Raw genomic sequence first — 16135 nt, forward strand, 5'->3', positions numbered from 1 at the left:
CGGCGCGGAACTCAGGGTGGGGGAGGTGGCGGGCCCAGGAGCTCCCCGAGCCAACTTCTGCCGGGCCGAACCACGAGCTAGCGCCACTGAACCCCAAGAACCGGGAACCCGCGGCCTGGTCTCCGAGCGCGCCCTCGGAGCAACCACCCAGGCCTCCCCGTATCCCGTGCTGGGGCTGCAGCCGCCCGATGGGCCAGTGACCCACGCAGCCCAGGTCGTCTTCCTTTTTTTTTTTTTTTTAATTTATTTTATTTATTTATTAATTTATTTTTGGCTGTATTGGGCCTTCTTTGTTGCGCGCGGGCTTTTCTCTAGGTGCGGCGAGCGGGGGCTACTCTGCGGTGCGCGGTCTTCTCACTGCGGTGGCTTCTCTTGTTGCGGAGCAGGGTCTCTAGGCGCGCGGGCTTCAGTAGTTGCAGCACACGGGCTCAGTAGTTGTAGCTCGCGGCCTCAGTAGTTGTGGTGCGCGGGCTTAGTTGCTCCGCGGCATGTGGGATCTTCCCGGACCAGGGCCCGAACCCGTGTGCCCTGCATTGGCAGGCGGATTCTTAACCACTGCGCCATCAGGGAAGCCCCCAGGTCGTCTTTCTAATAAATCCTCCTGACGGCAAAAACAGTGCTTGGTGAGTGCCAGGTACTGAGCTACAAGCTTTACCTGGGTGATCTCATTTAATCCCCGGTGATACTGTCATATAGGTGGTTTTCTTACCGTTTACGGAATGGTAAGCTGAGATGAAGTAACTAGCCCTGGACAGCACAGGAATGACAGCAAAGAGATTGGAATCCAAGTGGTCATTTTCCAGAGCCCATCACTTTTTTTTTTTTAAATCTTTCTTTCTAGTTTTTCAGTTTTTCTAAAATCAGCAAAGTGGTTCAGTCATACATGTATACACGTTCTTTTTTTATCTTCTTTTCTGTTACGGGTTTATCACAGGAAATTGTATATATAATGTCCTGTGCTCTACAGTAGGACCTTGTTGTTTATCCGTCCTGTGTATAATAGTTTGCTTTTGCTAACCCCAAACTCCCAGTCCTTCCCTCCCCCCCGCCACAGTCACAAGTCTGTTTTCTATGTCTGTGACTCTGTTTCTGTTTTCTAGATAAGTTCATTTGTGTCTTTTTTTTTTTTTTTCGGCCACACGTGGCTTCTGGGATCTTAATTCCCTGACCAGGGATCGAACCCAGGCCCCAGCAGTGAAAGCACCAAGTCTTAGCCACTGGACCGTCAGGGAAGTCCCATTTGTGTCATATTTTAGATGCCACATATAAGTGATATCACACGGTATTTGTCTTTCTCTTTCTGACTTAGTTTACTTAGTATGACAATCTCTAGGTCCATCCAAGTTGCTGCAAATGGCATTATTTCATTCTTTTTTTAAAATTTTAATAATACATTTTATTTAACCCAATATTTCTAAAATATTACTATTTCACCATGTAATAATCAGTGTAAAATTATTAATGAGGTTTTTTACACAAAGTCTTTGAAATCCAGTGTGTATTTTATACTTAAAGCGCAGCTTAAGTCAGACTGGCCACAGTTGAAGTGCTCAATAGCTACATGTGGCTAGTGGCTACCATTCTGGACAGCAGTTAATTTAAGGTGTGAATTCTATACACAGTTATAATCTCAGACAAGTAGAGGTATTTCCAGCTGTACCCATGGACAAATTGATAGTGAATTCATGTTCGGAATATTAATTGTATAGCATTTGGACATGGAAAATTTATTCTTGAATTATGAATAAGTGGTTTAAGTGAACCCGATTATTGCGTATTAGTACATGCAGCTACTGAAATAGGCGCTTCCACATATTACCACATTTAATCCTTTCCAAACACCTGGTAGGGCTTCCCTGGTGACGCAGTGGTTGAGAGTCCGCCTGCCGATGCAGGGGACGTGGGTTCGTGCCCCGGTCCGGGAGGATCCCACATGCTGTGGAGTGGCTGGGCCCATGAGCCATGGCCGCTGAGCCTGCACGTCCGGATCCTGTGCTCCGCAACGAGATAGGCCACGGCAGTGAGAGGCCTGCGTACAGCAAAAAAAAAAAAAAAACACGTAAAGGATCGTTATCGAGATTGAAACAGTAGACCTGTGCCCAATATCCACTTCACCCTTCTTCTAGTTTGCCTTTCTGAAAGGAAGAGAGTGGAACGCTGAATACTGTGTTTTCCAGACTCCCATGAAACTAGGGTTCTCAATGTGATTTACATTCAGCCAGTCAGATACACATACGTGAGATTTGAAGGCTGGAAGTGAGGCAGAGACTGCATTTGGGCGGGGGGGGCGCATTTTTGCCATTTCTACAGGCACAGGAACCGATTTTTTGGCAGCAGAATTAAAGAGACAGGCCATTGTCCAGTCTCTACCTGTGGATATTGAGAAGCAGGGTCCTGGGCATCCATGTTGCTGGGGCAGATCGGAGCAAATACAGCATGGCCCTGGAGTCAGTGGCAATAGTGGCAGTGTCTTTCTAATTAAGTGGACTTTTGAAAGTTGTGGTTTCCCAAAGATAGTCATAAATTCTGTGCATCGTAGAACATTCTGCATCCTAATGGGGTCCTCTGGTGGTCTTTGAGCAGTTGTCTTCCAGTTCCAGTCCCATCCTTCCAAACTCTGAGGTGCTGGAGCTGGGGCTGCTCACTGCGTCTCCGCTTTGCCATCTGGCGCCCGCATAGGTTCTACCAATAGGAGGTAATAGAGGCTTGTCTTGGGTGTCCACAAGATGAGTAGATCTCCACACCTGCCCACCAGGATCTGGAGAGTTTATACAGAGGCCTTAACGGGTTCATTCGCATATGTAGTCCAAATGGTCTCAGTAACACATTGCTCTCTCCAGGCAGCATCCTTGAAAATGTATTTCATTCTTTTTTATGGCTGAGTAATAGTCTATTGTATATACGTACCACATCTTTATCCATTCATCTGTCGATGGATATTTAGGTTGCTTCCATATCTTGGCTAGTGTAAATAGTGCTGCTATGAACATGGGGGAGGAGGTGTGTGTATCCTTTTTAATTATAGTTTTGCCTGGATATATGCCCAGGAGTGGGATTGCTGGATCATATGGTAGTTCTATTTTTAGTTTTCTGAGGAACCTCCATACTGTTCTGCGTAGTGGCTAAGCCAACTTACATTCTTACTAACAGTGTAGGACATTTCCCTTTTTTCCATACCCTCTCTAGCATTTGTTATTGATGGCCATTCTGACGGATGTGAGGTGGTACCTTGTTGTAGTTTTGATTTGCATTTCTCTAATAATTATCGATGTTGAACATCTTTACATGTGCCTATTGGCCATTTGTTTTCTTCTTTGGAGTAACGTCTATTTAGGTCTTCTGTCCTTTTTGTTTGTTTGTTTGTTTTTTGCGGTACGCGGGCCTCTCACTGTTGTGGCCTCTCCCGTTGTGGAGCACAGGCTCCGGACGCGCAGGCTCAGCGGCCATGGCTCACGGGCCCAGCCACTCCGCGGCATGTGGGATCCTCCCGGACCGGGGCACGAACCCGTGTCCCCTGCATCGGCAGGCGGACTCTCAACCACTGCGCCACCAGGGAAGCTCTCTGTCCTTTTTTCAATTGGGTTGTTTGGTTTTTTGTTGTTGAGTTGTATGAGCTGTTTGTATATTTTTCAAATTAAGCCGTCAGTCACATCGTTTGCAAATGTTTTCAGCCAGTCTGTAGGTTGTCTTTTCGTTTTGTTTATGGTTTCCTTTGCTGTGTAAAAGCTTGTAAGTTTGATTAGGTTCTGTTTGTTTATTTTTGCTTTATTTCTGTTGCCTTGGGAGACTGACCTAAGAAAACACTGGTGCCATTTATGTCAGAGAATGTTTTGCCTGTGATCTCTTCTAGGAGGTTTAGAGTGTCATGTCTTCTGTTTAAGGCTTTAAGCCATTTTGAGTTTATTTCTGTGGATGGTGTGAGGGTGTGTTCTAACTTCATTGATTTACATGCAGCTGCCCAGCTTTCCCAGCACTGCTTGCTGAAGAGACTTTTTCCTATTGTATATTCTTGCCTCTTTTGTCGAAGATTAATTGACCATAGGTGTGTGGGTTTATTTCTGGCAGAGCCCATCCCTCTTAACAAAGATTTGTACTGAAGCGCTCAAAAGTGGCAAGGCACAAGTGTTCAGAAACAGCATAGCATCAAACCACAGTTTGCTGTGTCCTGACACTGTTTGAATTCTTCGTCTTTTTTGCAGTGTTTTAACTCAAATGGGTGATGAAAAGGACTCTTGGAAAGTGAAAACTTTAGATGAAATTCTTCAGGAAAAGAAACGACGGAAGGAACAAGAGGAGAAAGCAGAGATAAAACGCTTAAAAAATGTAAGCCATGTTTTTTAAGTAAGTGTTTTTTATAAAGGAGATTTAATTTCTTTGCCCTCATTTTTCCATTAGAACAACGCTTCTTCGGTGAAGTTCTTTTGTACTTCCAAATGTCGCAGGTGAGCCCAAAATCTATTCTAAAAATTAACAAAAACATTCAAATACTCAGTTTACATTGACAGCAGATCGATAACATACTAAAGCTGCATATAGATGACCACAGCTACGTGGAAAATAAAGTATTTTGAACCTAAAATCACTAGTGCGGTTGGGCTTATTTTTCTCATTTCATCATTATGTTTATGACACCATTTGCAAGTATTTTTAGTGTAGTAGGAAGCTGCCTTGAAATGTTTTACACCTTTCTTGGTTTGCCTAATAACATAGGGAAACTTTAGTAATTTGATAAGGGGCATTGAAAGACATTCCTCTTCTGGTAAGTTTAGCAGCAGGCCTTTCTTACGTATTTATGAGTACTTTTTGAGATACTGTAAAGTATTTGGTGTATAAAATATGCTTTAAGGCTCAGTTCTGGCTAATATAAACAGCTAACAGACTTGTCACAGAGTCTAATGTCCCCTGTCATATACGCTGGTGTTACATTTCTCAGGTTCTGGGTGACAGAGAGTTATACGAAAAATCAACGGGATTTGAATGAAAGTTTTTTATATTTTATAACATTGGTTCACTCAAAGTGTGTATGAAAGTTTGTTTTCGGATAGTGGCAAGGTTTGAGTATTATGAAAAATAGGCTTATCTGTAAGGAAAATTGCTTTCTCCTTGCTTCTTAGTCTGATGACCGGGATTCCAAGCGGGATTCCCTGGAGGAGGGGGAGCTGAGGGACCACCGCATGGAGATAACGATAAGGAACTCGCCGTATAGAAGAGAGGGCTCCATGGAGGACAGGTGAGAGGGCCGTGGTGCTGGAGGAGCCCAGTGGCTGCAGGTGCGCTCCCCTGAGGAGGCAGGCTGAGCCCATGACAGGGCCGTGGTCCTGGCTGGCCCTTCTCAGTGTTATTTTGAAAGTTTGAGGTCATGACCTGAGGTTTACCTCTAGACTGAAATGACTCTTGTGTGGTGTCAGTTACCAGCTCTCCCCTCTTCTTAGGAAAAGCCTGAGCGTGTGTTCCTTTCTTTGTGATCATTCTGCAGTGAAGTGAACACCATTCACGTGGTACATGTAAAGAATTCTGCTGTATGTTTGTGATGATTTGTATAATTACTGTCTAAAATTATCTACAAATAAACCAAAGTAACTGCTGAAAGATACTTGGAGCAAGGCCTTGATACAGAAACGGTCCTACCGAGGTCTGTATGTTCTGACGTTTCTTCCCGTGCTGTGCTTTCTCCCCACTTGTTTTCTTCTCACGTCCATCATCAAGCATTTAAAAACAACATAACCAGAAATTAAGGCAAAAAGGCATAGGGTGTGAATTCTTCCAAGATTTTGGTTATATAATCAGTTGAAAATATTGTTAAATGACCTTTTGAGATCATTAAGTTTGATTAAAATCGTGGGACCTTTTTTAACAACTTTATTATGGTGTAAATGACAAACTGCACAGATTTCAGGTGTGTGGTTTGATACGTTGTTATATACCTGTAAACTATCCCCACGACCGAGATCATGAATACCCTAAAAGTTCCTCAGAGAGGCCTTTCTGTTCCGTGTTTCACACTGATTCCCCACTTAACACTTTCCATCTGAATCTGTATTTAATATACAGTTTGGGCTTAGGTTTCATAATGAACATCATCTTTTAGCTGATGGTTGAGGTTCACCTGTCTGTTCTGAGCCCGTCACCTCTCTGGGTTGAAGACACTCCACGATACCCCGGTGCTCCTCACATTACTTTCTCAGGCGTGATGTAATGCTGTGGTGTCTTATTTCAGAGGAGAGGAAGATGATTCTTTGGCTATCAAACCACCCCAGCAAATGTCTCGGAAAGAAAAAGCTCATCACAGGAAAGATGAAAAGAGAAAAGAGAAACGTAGGCATCGTAGTCATTCCACAGAAGGGGGTACAGAGCATTTGTTTTCTTTTGTATTGTGTTCAGATGCGGTCTCCTTCCTATTTCATGATCTACTGCCTTCTCCAAAGCACAGTTGAAAGCGAAGAGAATAAAATTTTAGCTAACAACATAAGTTTATTGTAGATCATTCTGAATAGATACATTGTTTTCCTTCTATGTTTTCTTTTGTGTGTTTCCCCCTGATTGCATTGTTCTGGGGTAGTTTGTCTACCTACAGAATTGTCTTAATTCAACAAGGGAAAACACAGTCTTCAATGCTAAATTGCTTTAACTAAGAAACAGATGCTTGATAAAACTGAAATAATGGGTTTTATCTCGTACCAGTATTAAAGAGCTTCTTAGGGGTGTTGGGAAAACTGGGCCTGGGGCCTGATATAAATCTCATTGTTAAACTCAGTTGGCTAACGTGGTGTGTAGAAACTAAAAGGAGATAAGCTTTGTCCCGTATCCTTTACAAGTGGTGATTTCTTTTTAAATCGTGAAACTAATACAGTCTAATCACAGTTTATTTAATACAGAAAATTAGAAAGAAAGCTGGAGATCACAGTTCTGTTCAGTGATAATCACGTTATTTTTGTTTTTTCTTAACTGGAGGCTTACTGCATAGAGTGTTATATTTTCATCCTCTTTTTTTTTTTTTTTTTTTTTAACAGAAAGTCATGATTGTTTCTCCAAGTCAATGATTAGATATTTTTTCTTTTCTTCACTGGGTATTTTCAAGTTGAGTTTCTGGAGGTTAAGTTTCTTGGTATGACACATCCTGTTTGCCACTAGGGAAGCATGCCAGAGTGAAGGAGAAGGAGAGAGAGCACGAGCGCCGTAAACGGCACCGAGAAGAGCAGGATAAGGCCCGGCGGGAGTGGGAGCGACAGAAGCGGAGGGAGCTGGCGCGGGAGCACTCCCGGAGGGAGAGGTGAGGCCGGCGGCCCGGGCGGGCGGTGCCTCCGCGCCCGCCTGTGACACGGGCCTGCAGGGATGGGTGCTGCTGGACGGAGCTGGGGGTCCAAGAGGAATCAAAAGGCGAGGAGCGAAGGTTTGGGCTGGACATACAGCCGTAGGGGAAGGAGAGAGAGGAGGGAGGGGTGGCGGGTGGCTGGAGGAAGGGAGCGGCTGTCCACACGCGAGCCCGGCGCCCCCGGAGAGGAGGGCGAGGGCTGCTGTCCAGGCCCGGGTGGAGCCACTCTGGGGGCAGCCAGTCCCTGCACATGAGTCCTGAGGCAGAGTCAGTGCGGGGAGGCCTGGGGTGTGGGCGATTCCCCGTCTGCTTACTCGGCAGGTGTGTGCGGAGCGCCTGCTCTGCACCAGCTCTGTTCCAGGGGGCCTTGTCCAGGAAGACCAACAAGATGCGTTGCTTAGGGTTGTCTGGGGTCGCAGCAGAAATAGACTCTGGTTCTTCCAAACAAGAAACAAAAGGAGAAGTGACAAAGGCAATCCCAAAGGCCTTGAAATGGCCCGGGAGCTGGGATACCAGACTCCTGGGCCTTCGTCTCCAGGTGCCTCTGTGCGGGCTTAGAGTTCCAGGAGAGAGCATCTGTTCACCCCAGATCTGTTCTGTGTGGCCCAGGTGTGAGTCCTAGGGCCACCTCTGGGTCCTGCAGTCATTTCTAGAGAGAGCTTGAGAGCTGCGCTGCTCCACGGAAGGGAAGTAGCAGGCTGGAAGGTGCTGACATTCCCAGCAGCCAGGGCCGAACAGAGGGCAGGTACAGCAGGTGTGAGGAGAGCCTTTGTTCTCAGGACTCGGAGTGTGAGAGATGCAGCTGGGAGGTTGGGGTCTAAGGCCACTGGGAGGCCAGCAGAGCCTTCAGTGTCCTGGCTGCTGGCACATGACACACTCACGTTTGCTAAGCCCTGTGCCCTGTCCAGTGTGGTCCAGTCACACAGCTGTGCAGACACGGTGGTGACCCCAAGGAAGCCAAGCTTGAAAATAAAGAGGAGCACATGGAAAAATGCAGCAGTGGCCACATTGTACAAGGGAGACAAGAGTTCACAGGGTCATTAGCCCAGCGGCTTACTAAACAGCAACAACTGGGAGGAAAAATTCGAGTGCAGGGTAGCTGCAAGATGTTACCTAGAATGTCCAGTTTTCAACAAGAAGTTTTGAGACATACAAAGACAAGAAGGTTTGACCGCGTGTTAAGGAAGAAAGACATAGTAGACAGCGTTTCCAGATTTGGCAAAGACTTGGAAGCAAGGAACCTGAAGATGGAGCAACAGACTTCATGCCTTCTGAAGACAGAGAAGAAAGGATCTTCAATCTCAAGATCTGTGGAACAGCATCCAGTGTACCAGCACACGTGCGGCGTGTGGGAGGGAAGGAGGTGCACAGAGGTGGCTTTTAAATAATGACTTGAGTACTTCCCAGATTTGATGAAAACCGTTTTATCTACACATCCGAGAAACTCAGTGAGCGCCAGGTAGGATAAGTACAAAGTCACAGTCACACTGGGGAAGTTAGTGAGAAATTCATGAAGGGCAACAGCGAGCGGGGTGCTTCTGATCAGAAACTGGGGGGCCACAGGCAGGAACCCGGCCAGCCCAGAATTCTGTATCCAGCACAGCCAGCCTCAGAAGTGAGGGGCAAATAAAGGCCTTCCCAGGTGAACAGAGGCTGGGGGACAGGTGGACACAGCACTGCAGCTACAGCTGCGGGACATGGATTGCCCCAAGAGCTCCTGGGATGAGTTTTCAACAGAGACCGTGTGCTGGGCCGTGGAACAAGTCCGAAATTTAAAAGAATTGAGGCCGTACAAAGTATGCCCTCTTATCACAGAAGAATTCAATTAGAAGTCAGCAACAGGGCTTCCCTGGTGGCGCAGGGGTTAAGAATCCACCTGCCAATGCAGGGGACATCGGTTTGAGCCCTGGTCCAGGAATATCCCACATGCTGCGGAGCAACTAAGCCCTTGTGCCACAGCTACTGAGCCTGCGCTCTAGAGCCCGTGAGCCACAACTGCGGAAGCCTACGTGCCTAGAGCCCATGCTCCGCAACAAGAGAAGCCACCACAATGAGAAGCCCTCGCACTGCAACAAAGAGCAGCCCCCGCGCGCCGCAACTAGAGAAAGCCCGCATGCAGCAACAAAGACCCAACACAGCCAAAAATAAATTTCTATTAAAGAAAAAGCAACAGAATGAAACCTGGGGAAATCCTCAAATGTTGGGAATCTAACAACCCGTTTGTGAAAAACCCATGGCCCGAAGAAAAAATTGTAAGGAAAAACAAAATATTTTGAACTTTTTTTGGTCGCGACTCAAAGCTTGTAGGGTCTTAGTACCCTGACTAGGGATCAAACCCAGGCCCCAGCAGTGGAAGCGCCAAGTCCTAACCACTGGACCACCAGGGAATTCCCTAAAAATATTTTGAACAAGATGAGAGCAAAGACTGTGTGTCAAAACCTAGGGACGCAGCTCCAGCTGTGCTTGGAGTGAAGTGTTTTCAGCTGTAAGCAGCTAAACCAGAAAGCAGGAAAGAAAGTTGTCCAATCAATAACCTAACCTTATACCCAAAGAAACCAGAAAAAAAGCAAACTCATCCCAAAGCAAGCCGAAGAAACGTTGGGAATTGCAGAGCATCCTGAAGCCGCCTTGTGATGGTTGCCCGATTCCAGGGATGTGTTCAGAGAAACTGAGCTCGCTGGTTGAATTCTATATGTAAGTTACACCTCCACTTTTTGTGTTTGTTTTGCCACACTGCGCGGCATGAAACCGAAACCGCACCCCCTGCGCTGGAAGTGCGGCGGCCTAACCACTGGGCCGCCAGGGAAGTCTCCTTCCGCTTTTACTTGCGGGTAGTTTGGATTCACTGGCATTTAGAAAACAGTGCGTGGAGCCCAGCAGCCGTGGTCCGGCCCCTCCAGCGGTGGCGTCTGACTGTGGAGAGCCTGGCGGCCCTGGTTGCGCTCTCACCGTTTTCTGCTTGTGCTCATTTCTGTGTATAATGCCGCCTTTCTTGTTTAACGTGTTCGCTGTTAAAGTTGTATTTGGACTTAACCCTGTAGGGACCTGAGGGTTAACGGACTGATGAGTTTTAACTTTTTGGCGTCCGGTGCCGACCCCACGTGTTTCGGTCACTGGTCACTGATATTTCCTGACCCCCACACGACAGCTGGCCCCAGGATCCGCAGGGCGCCCGGCCCAGGTCCGTGGCTCCCCCGCCCTTCCTCAGATGGGCTCTCCCAGCCCTTGGGGGCCCAGAAAGACTTGGCTTCTGGTAGAGGTGGAGTTACATTGTGTGCACGGAGGGAAATCCGGTAGAGCTGGCGAGCAGAATGTTCTGGAGCCAGTGGGGTTTCTGCCCCAGGCAGTTGTTGTTACCTCCTTGTACCGGCACTTTCTTCCGTGTGACGCTTTAGGATCGAGGTTCCCAGGACGCGCATGCGTGCGTGTTCTGCTTTTTAAAAAGCTCTCTGAGGGTTGAACGGCCCAGAGGAGCGGTTTATAAACGCGAGCAAGAGCACTGGGGGCAAAAAGGAGAACTGCCTGTTTCGGGGTGAAAATGTGGCGTATGCTGGTTCCAGGGACCGCCTCGAGCAGCTAGAAAGGAAGCGAGAACGGGAGCGCAAGATGCGGGAGCAGCAGAAGGAGCAGAGGGAGCAGAAGGAGCGGGAGCGGCGGGCCGAGGAGCGGCGCAAGGAGCGGGAGGCCCGGCGGGAAGGTGGGGCGAGGGGCGGGCCCGGGGACTGGGGTCCACTCACGGGGGGTCAGGCCCAGGCTGGAGAGGTGGGTTCTGGCCCCTGCCTTTGGACCAATAGAGAGCAGTCTGGAAAGCCCACCTGGGTCCTCTGGTCGCTTCCTGTGCTCCATTCCGGTGCTGTGGGGGGGTGGGGGCGCGTGTGCCGTGGGAAGGGGGGCTGCCGGCGCCACCTCCTTTCTGTTCTCGTGCCTAGTGTCTGCACATCACCGGACAGCGAGAGAGGACTACGGCGACAAGGTGAAGGCCAGCCACTGGAGTCGGAGCCCACTCCGGCCGCCTCGAGAGAGGTTTGAGCTCGGGGACAGCCGGAAGCCAGGTGAGGCGGCACGGCGCTAGCAGGGCCAGCGTGTGGCGGCCTCTGCGAGGGGGCGTCTGAGCACAGAAAGCTGCTGCTGCTTCACATCGCGACGCGCTAAACGCTTCCGTGGTGTGGGAGAGGGGCTGTGCGAAATAAGTTTATCAGCACAGACGTTTGTTACTGGTCTTTTGAAGAGTCGTCTTCCTCCCGGGTTGGGTGAGCTGTTTCCCGTACAAACCGAAGTTAGTCTTCGTGTGAGAAGCGCCGTCGCATCTTGTTAGTTTCAGACGCTTTCCCACATTCACCTTTGATGGTTTGTTCCATAAGTAAAAGAAGAGAAAGTGGAAGAGAGAGACCTGCTGTCCGACCTGCAGGACATCAGTGGCAGCGAGAGGAGGACCAGCTCAGCGGAGTCCTCGTCAGGTAGCGGCGCGCCCGGCCCCGCCCAGGTCCGTGGCCCCCCGGGGCCGAAGCTCACTGCGGGCTGTTTCCTTCCTGAAGCGGAGTCAGGGTCCGGTTCCGAGGAGGAGGAGGAAGAGGAAGAAGAGGAGGAGGAGGAGGAGGAGGAGGGGAGCAGCAGCGAAGAGTCGGAGGGGGAGGAGGAGGAGGAGGAGGAAGAGACCGGAAGCAACTCCGAGGACGCATCCGGACAGTCAGCCGGTGAGCGCGCACGCACTCCCTGCCCCGCGCGCACGCCCCGCTCCGCCCGCACGCGCGCACGCGGTTTAACTCCGTAAGAGCGTAGTAGCTGCAGGTGGGTGATGTGAAATGTCAGTAAAAATGTATCCAGATCGGAAACGCCTGGCTGGCTGGGACTTACATGAGGCTCCCGAGTCGACGACACGACATAGGGCGCCCTTGCTTCCTTGTCGGCCAACGCGGACCGCGTTTCTGCTTGTGGAGGGTCTGAGGTGACACCTGTTTCCGTTACAGAGGAAGTGAGTGAAGAAGAAATGAGTGAAGAGGAGGAGCGAGAGAATGAAAACCACGTCTTGGTTGGTGAGAGGCCCCCCCAAGTGGTGCTTCACCGCCTCCTCGTCTGCCCCTGACCTGAGTGCTGACTCACGTTTGAGTCGTGAGCGGGGCAGCGACCTAAGAATAGCCTTTCCCAGAGGCACATCGTGCCCCGGGAGCTTCAGGGAGCGCCTGGCTGGTGCGTCCCAGGACCCAGCTGGCTCGCAGGGAGCTGCTTCCCCCAGCACCCTGCACTTGGCCGCTTGGGCCCGTGGGGGCCGGCGTCCCTTAGAAGGGACAGTGCTGAATGAGCGCCATCCTGAGAGTAATGGGCTTGGACACCAGGGGAGGCTGGGAAACGCCAGTTCGACTCCGACCACAGGGCCGTTGCTGACCAGGGGCTGCGTGGCCTCCGCAGGCAGCCAGGCCAAGCCCTCTGGACAGTGGCCGCAAGTTTTGGGCAGGCCTTGTGGCTCGCGACCGATCAGTGGTTCACAGTGGTCCCAGCCCGGCCAGTGGGTCCAAGACACAGTGCCCTCTGTCCAGGGCGGTGGGACGCGCAGCCTGTGCCCGGCCCCCCGGGGCTCTCAATATGGCTTCTTTCTGTACTCGCTGTTCCCCCCCCAGGACGGGTGGGGTAGCCACACTTGCTTGTTCTTGGTTCGTAATTGGGTTGAACTTTTGAAGTTCCAGAGTCACGATTTGACCGCGATTCTGGAGAGAGCGAAGAGGGGGAAGAGGAGGTGGGCGAGGGCACCCCCCAGAGCAGCGCCCTCACCGAGGGGGACTTCGTGCCCGACTCCCCAGCCCTGTCACCCATCGAGCTCAAACAGGAGCTGCCCAAGTACCTGCCAGCCCTGCAGGTTAGGTGCCCTCCCCGCCCCAGGCCTGGCTCTGCCTTGCTGCTTGTGGACGGGGCCGGTTGCTGAGAGCAGAAGCTGGGTCCCTGCTGTGGGTGTCTGTCAGTGGGCGGGCCCGGCCACTGGCCTCTCACGTGTCCCTGATCATGGTCCAGCCTCTTGTCCAGCAGTCTTGGGGGGTGGGGGACAGTTCCTGCGTCCGCAGCCAGGACGCCCGCCAGGGGCCCCATGTGGAGGGGACGGCAGCCTGGCAGGCGGTCAGCTCTGCGGTCACTTCTGCCTCGGCCTGGGCTGAGTGGGCACCAGCTCCCCTCGCCCAGTCGCTGTGCAGGGGTCGGAGGGCAGTGCTATGAGTCAGCCCAGGTTTTCTGTTGGGAAAAGTCGGTAACAATGATGCTGGAGGGAGGGGGTTGGAGAGGGCAGGTCTCCAGAGGGTGAGTGGCCTCAGGTGCTCCGGGCGCCCCAAGGCCAGTGGCCCAGCCCCAAGTGCCGCCCCGGCTCCTGGGGGTTTCCTGCGCCAGCTGGGGGTGCAGTGCACAGGCCCACTCCTGTCCCAGCCTCATCTCAGAATGAGGAGGCTGGAGGTGGCGGGGTGGGGGGTTGCCCAGGGCTAGCTTTTGGATAAAGACGCACGTGCGCACTGACGCGAGGAGAGCGTTCCCGGGCCTCTGCCCACACGCCCTGCGGGCCCTCCTGACACGTCTGTCCGGTGGGGCTTCCCTCTGGGGTGTGGCCCTGCTGCCGCGCCCTCATGCTGGCTTCCTCTCAGGGCTGTCGGAGTGTGGAGGAATTCCAGTGCCTGAACAGGATTGAAGAAGGCACTTACGGGGTGGTGTACAGAGCAAAGGACAAGAAAACAGGTGGGGCGAGTCCCAGGATGGTCCCCCAAAGGGAAGGGGTGGTGTGGCGCATGGACCGGGTGGCCCAGAGTGCCAGCCAGCACCGTGGAGCGCCGACAGCTTCAGCGTCAGGGTCACTGGGTATAGTTTCCTACTATCCTGGTCGTCGCCCCTCCCCTGGTGCTGGGCCTCAGCCTTGCCTTATCTGACTGGTGCACACCTGAGCAGCTGGCCCCTTCGCGCCTTCAGAGGCCAGAAGTCGGCCTGACCATGAGGCTCTGTGTTGCTTGCTTGCAGCCTCAGGCAGGTGTGCACCCTTGGCGGGGCCTCAGAGGATCAGTCGAGGCCCTGAGCACCTGGGGGAGGCCGGTTGGCCATGTCCCGTGATCGTGGGGGAACAGCGATGAAACAAAGAATGTGTGGGTGGAAGAATGTTTGCTCAACGTTGGGTCTCCCCGTTGCTTTCTTTTCAGATGAAATCGTGGCTCTGAAGCGGCTAAAGATGGAGAAAGAGAAGGAAGGCTTCCCGATCACATCGCTGAGGGAGATCAACACCATCCTCAAGGCGCAGCATCCCAACATCGTCACCGTCAGGGTGAGGCCGCCGGCCCACGCGCCTCTGCCCCGCGGGGCCCCCAAGTGCTACACCCCGGTGGCCGTCACACTTAGGAGATCCCTGCTGTCACCCAGTGTCTGGGCCCCGGGACTTCAGGTCTCTTGGGAGAGCCGGCGGTGACAGGGCCAGCCTGGGACCCCCGGGCCATGGGACCTGCTGTCGTTTCCTAGGAAATCGTCGTGGGCAGCAACATGGACAAGATCTACATCGTGATGAACTACGTGGAGCACGACCTCAAGAGCCTCATGGAGACCATGAAGCAGCCCTTCCTGCCGGGTAGGGCCCTACGCCCAGGTCCCCCTGAGGGACGTCCTGCGCTAAGGTCGCCCGGGGCGGGAGTGCTGACCTGGAACGCTGACCCTGTCGCGCCGCGTGCGTGTGGGTGCCCGGGCGCCGGGAAGCTCGGTGGCCACTCAGGCAGCCGAAGACCCGGGGGCCCAGCCACGCGCTGACCTGTCGCCATCCAGGGGAGGTGAAGACCCTGATGATCCAGCTGCTGCGTGGGGTGAAGCACCTGCACGACAACTGGATCCTGCACCGAGACCTCAAGACATCCAACCTGCTGCTGAGCCATGCCGGCATCCTCAAGGTGGGCCCTGCGGGCGGCTCGCGGGGCGGCGGCTCCGGGCGTGGAGTCGCCCACAGCCCGCCCTCTGTGCTCACAGGTGGGGGACTTCGGGCTGGCGCGGGAGTATGGGTCCCCTCTGAAGGCCTACACCCCGGTGGTCGTGACCTTGTGGTACCGTGCCCCCGAGCTGCTGCTCGGCGCCAAGGTGAGTGTGGGTGTGCAGGAGCCTGCCCTGGGCGCCCTGACCCGCCAGCCCCCTGAGTGTTTCCCGACCCCCAGGAGTACTCCACGGCCGTGGACATGTGGTCGGTGGGCTGCATCTTTGGGGAGCTGCTGACTCAGAAGCCGCTGTTCCCTGGGAAGTCGGAAATCGATCAAATCAACAAAGTGTTCAAGGTGGGTGCCCCTGGGGACGTGTGCAGGCGCCCGGGCCAGGTGACCCTTCCCTGCAGGGCCCGGCTATTTGAGACGCCGCCCTGTTTCAGGACCTGGGGACCCCCAGTGAGAAAATCTGGCCCGGCTACAATGACCTCCCTGCAGTCAAGAAGATGACCTTCACCGAGTACCCGTATAACAACCTCCGCAAGCGCTTCGGGGCTCTGCTCTCAGACCAGGGCTTCGACCTCATGAACAAGTGCGTCCCTCCCTGCACCCCACCCTCAGCCCACCTCCTCCCCGCCCAGCCCCCACCCCTGCCAAGTGCCTTGTTCTCCCAGGTTTCTGACCTACTTCCCTGGACGGAGGGTCAGCGCAGAGGATGGCCTCAAGCACGAGTATTTCCGCGAGACCCCCCTCCCCATCGACCCCTCCATGTTCCCCACATGGCCCGCCAAGAGCGAACAGCAGAGGGTGAAGCGGGGCACCAGCCCCCGGCCCCCAGAGGGAGGCCTGGGCTACAGCCAGCTGGTGAGGGGCGGACTGGCGGGGGGGGCGGGGGCCCCCAGGCGGGGGT

General features: G+C 52.7%; 1 protein-coding gene across 9 annotated transcripts in view; it reads left to right on the forward strand.

Annotated features, from left to right (window-relative positions):
• The first annotated feature begins 4198 nt into the window (after positions 1-4198).
• The window catches only part of CDK11B (cyclin dependent kinase 11B), a 12436-nt gene continuing 499 nt past the window's right edge, over positions 4199-16135 (forward strand). Inside the window, exons 1-19 of one of the 9 annotated variants that reach the window (XM_024760240.1) lie at positions 4199-4323; positions 4396-4442; positions 5115-5230; positions 6218-6345; positions 7132-7270; positions 10873-11009; positions 11242-11364; positions 11674-11769; positions 11848-12006; positions 12280-12345; positions 12988-13163; positions 13930-14020; positions 14473-14594; positions 14786-14891; positions 15083-15204; positions 15281-15388; positions 15463-15579; positions 15669-15817; positions 15900-16112. In XM_024760240.1, the coding sequence (XP_024616008.1) occupies positions 4434-4442; positions 5115-5230; positions 6218-6345; positions 7132-7270; positions 10873-11009; positions 11242-11364; positions 11674-11769; positions 11848-12006; positions 12280-12345; positions 12988-13163; positions 13930-14020; positions 14473-14594; positions 14786-14891; positions 15083-15204; positions 15281-15388; positions 15463-15579; positions 15669-15817; positions 15900-16112 (2177 nt within the window). In that variant the 5' untranslated portion in view covers positions 4199-4323; positions 4396-4433. Of the gene's footprint in view, positions 4324-4395; positions 4443-5114; positions 5231-5476; positions 5633-6217; positions 6346-7131; positions 7271-10872; positions 11010-11241; positions 11365-11673; positions 12007-12279; positions 12346-12987; positions 13164-13929; positions 14021-14472; positions 14595-14785; positions 14892-15082; positions 15205-15280; positions 15389-15462; positions 15580-15668; positions 15818-15899; positions 16113-16135 lie in introns of those variants that run through there. The other 8 variants (XM_024760236.1, XM_024760239.1, XM_024760237.1 and 5 more) reach the window with 8 other exon arrangements.

This window comes from Neophocaena asiaeorientalis, unplaced genomic scaffold, assembly GCF_003031525.2.
Source record: "Neophocaena asiaeorientalis asiaeorientalis breed wild unplaced genomic scaffold, Neophocaena_asiaeorientalis_V1.1 scaffold489, whole genome shotgun sequence".
NCBI classification, from domain to species: domain Eukaryota; kingdom Metazoa; phylum Chordata; class Mammalia; order Artiodactyla; family Phocoenidae; genus Neophocaena; species Neophocaena asiaeorientalis.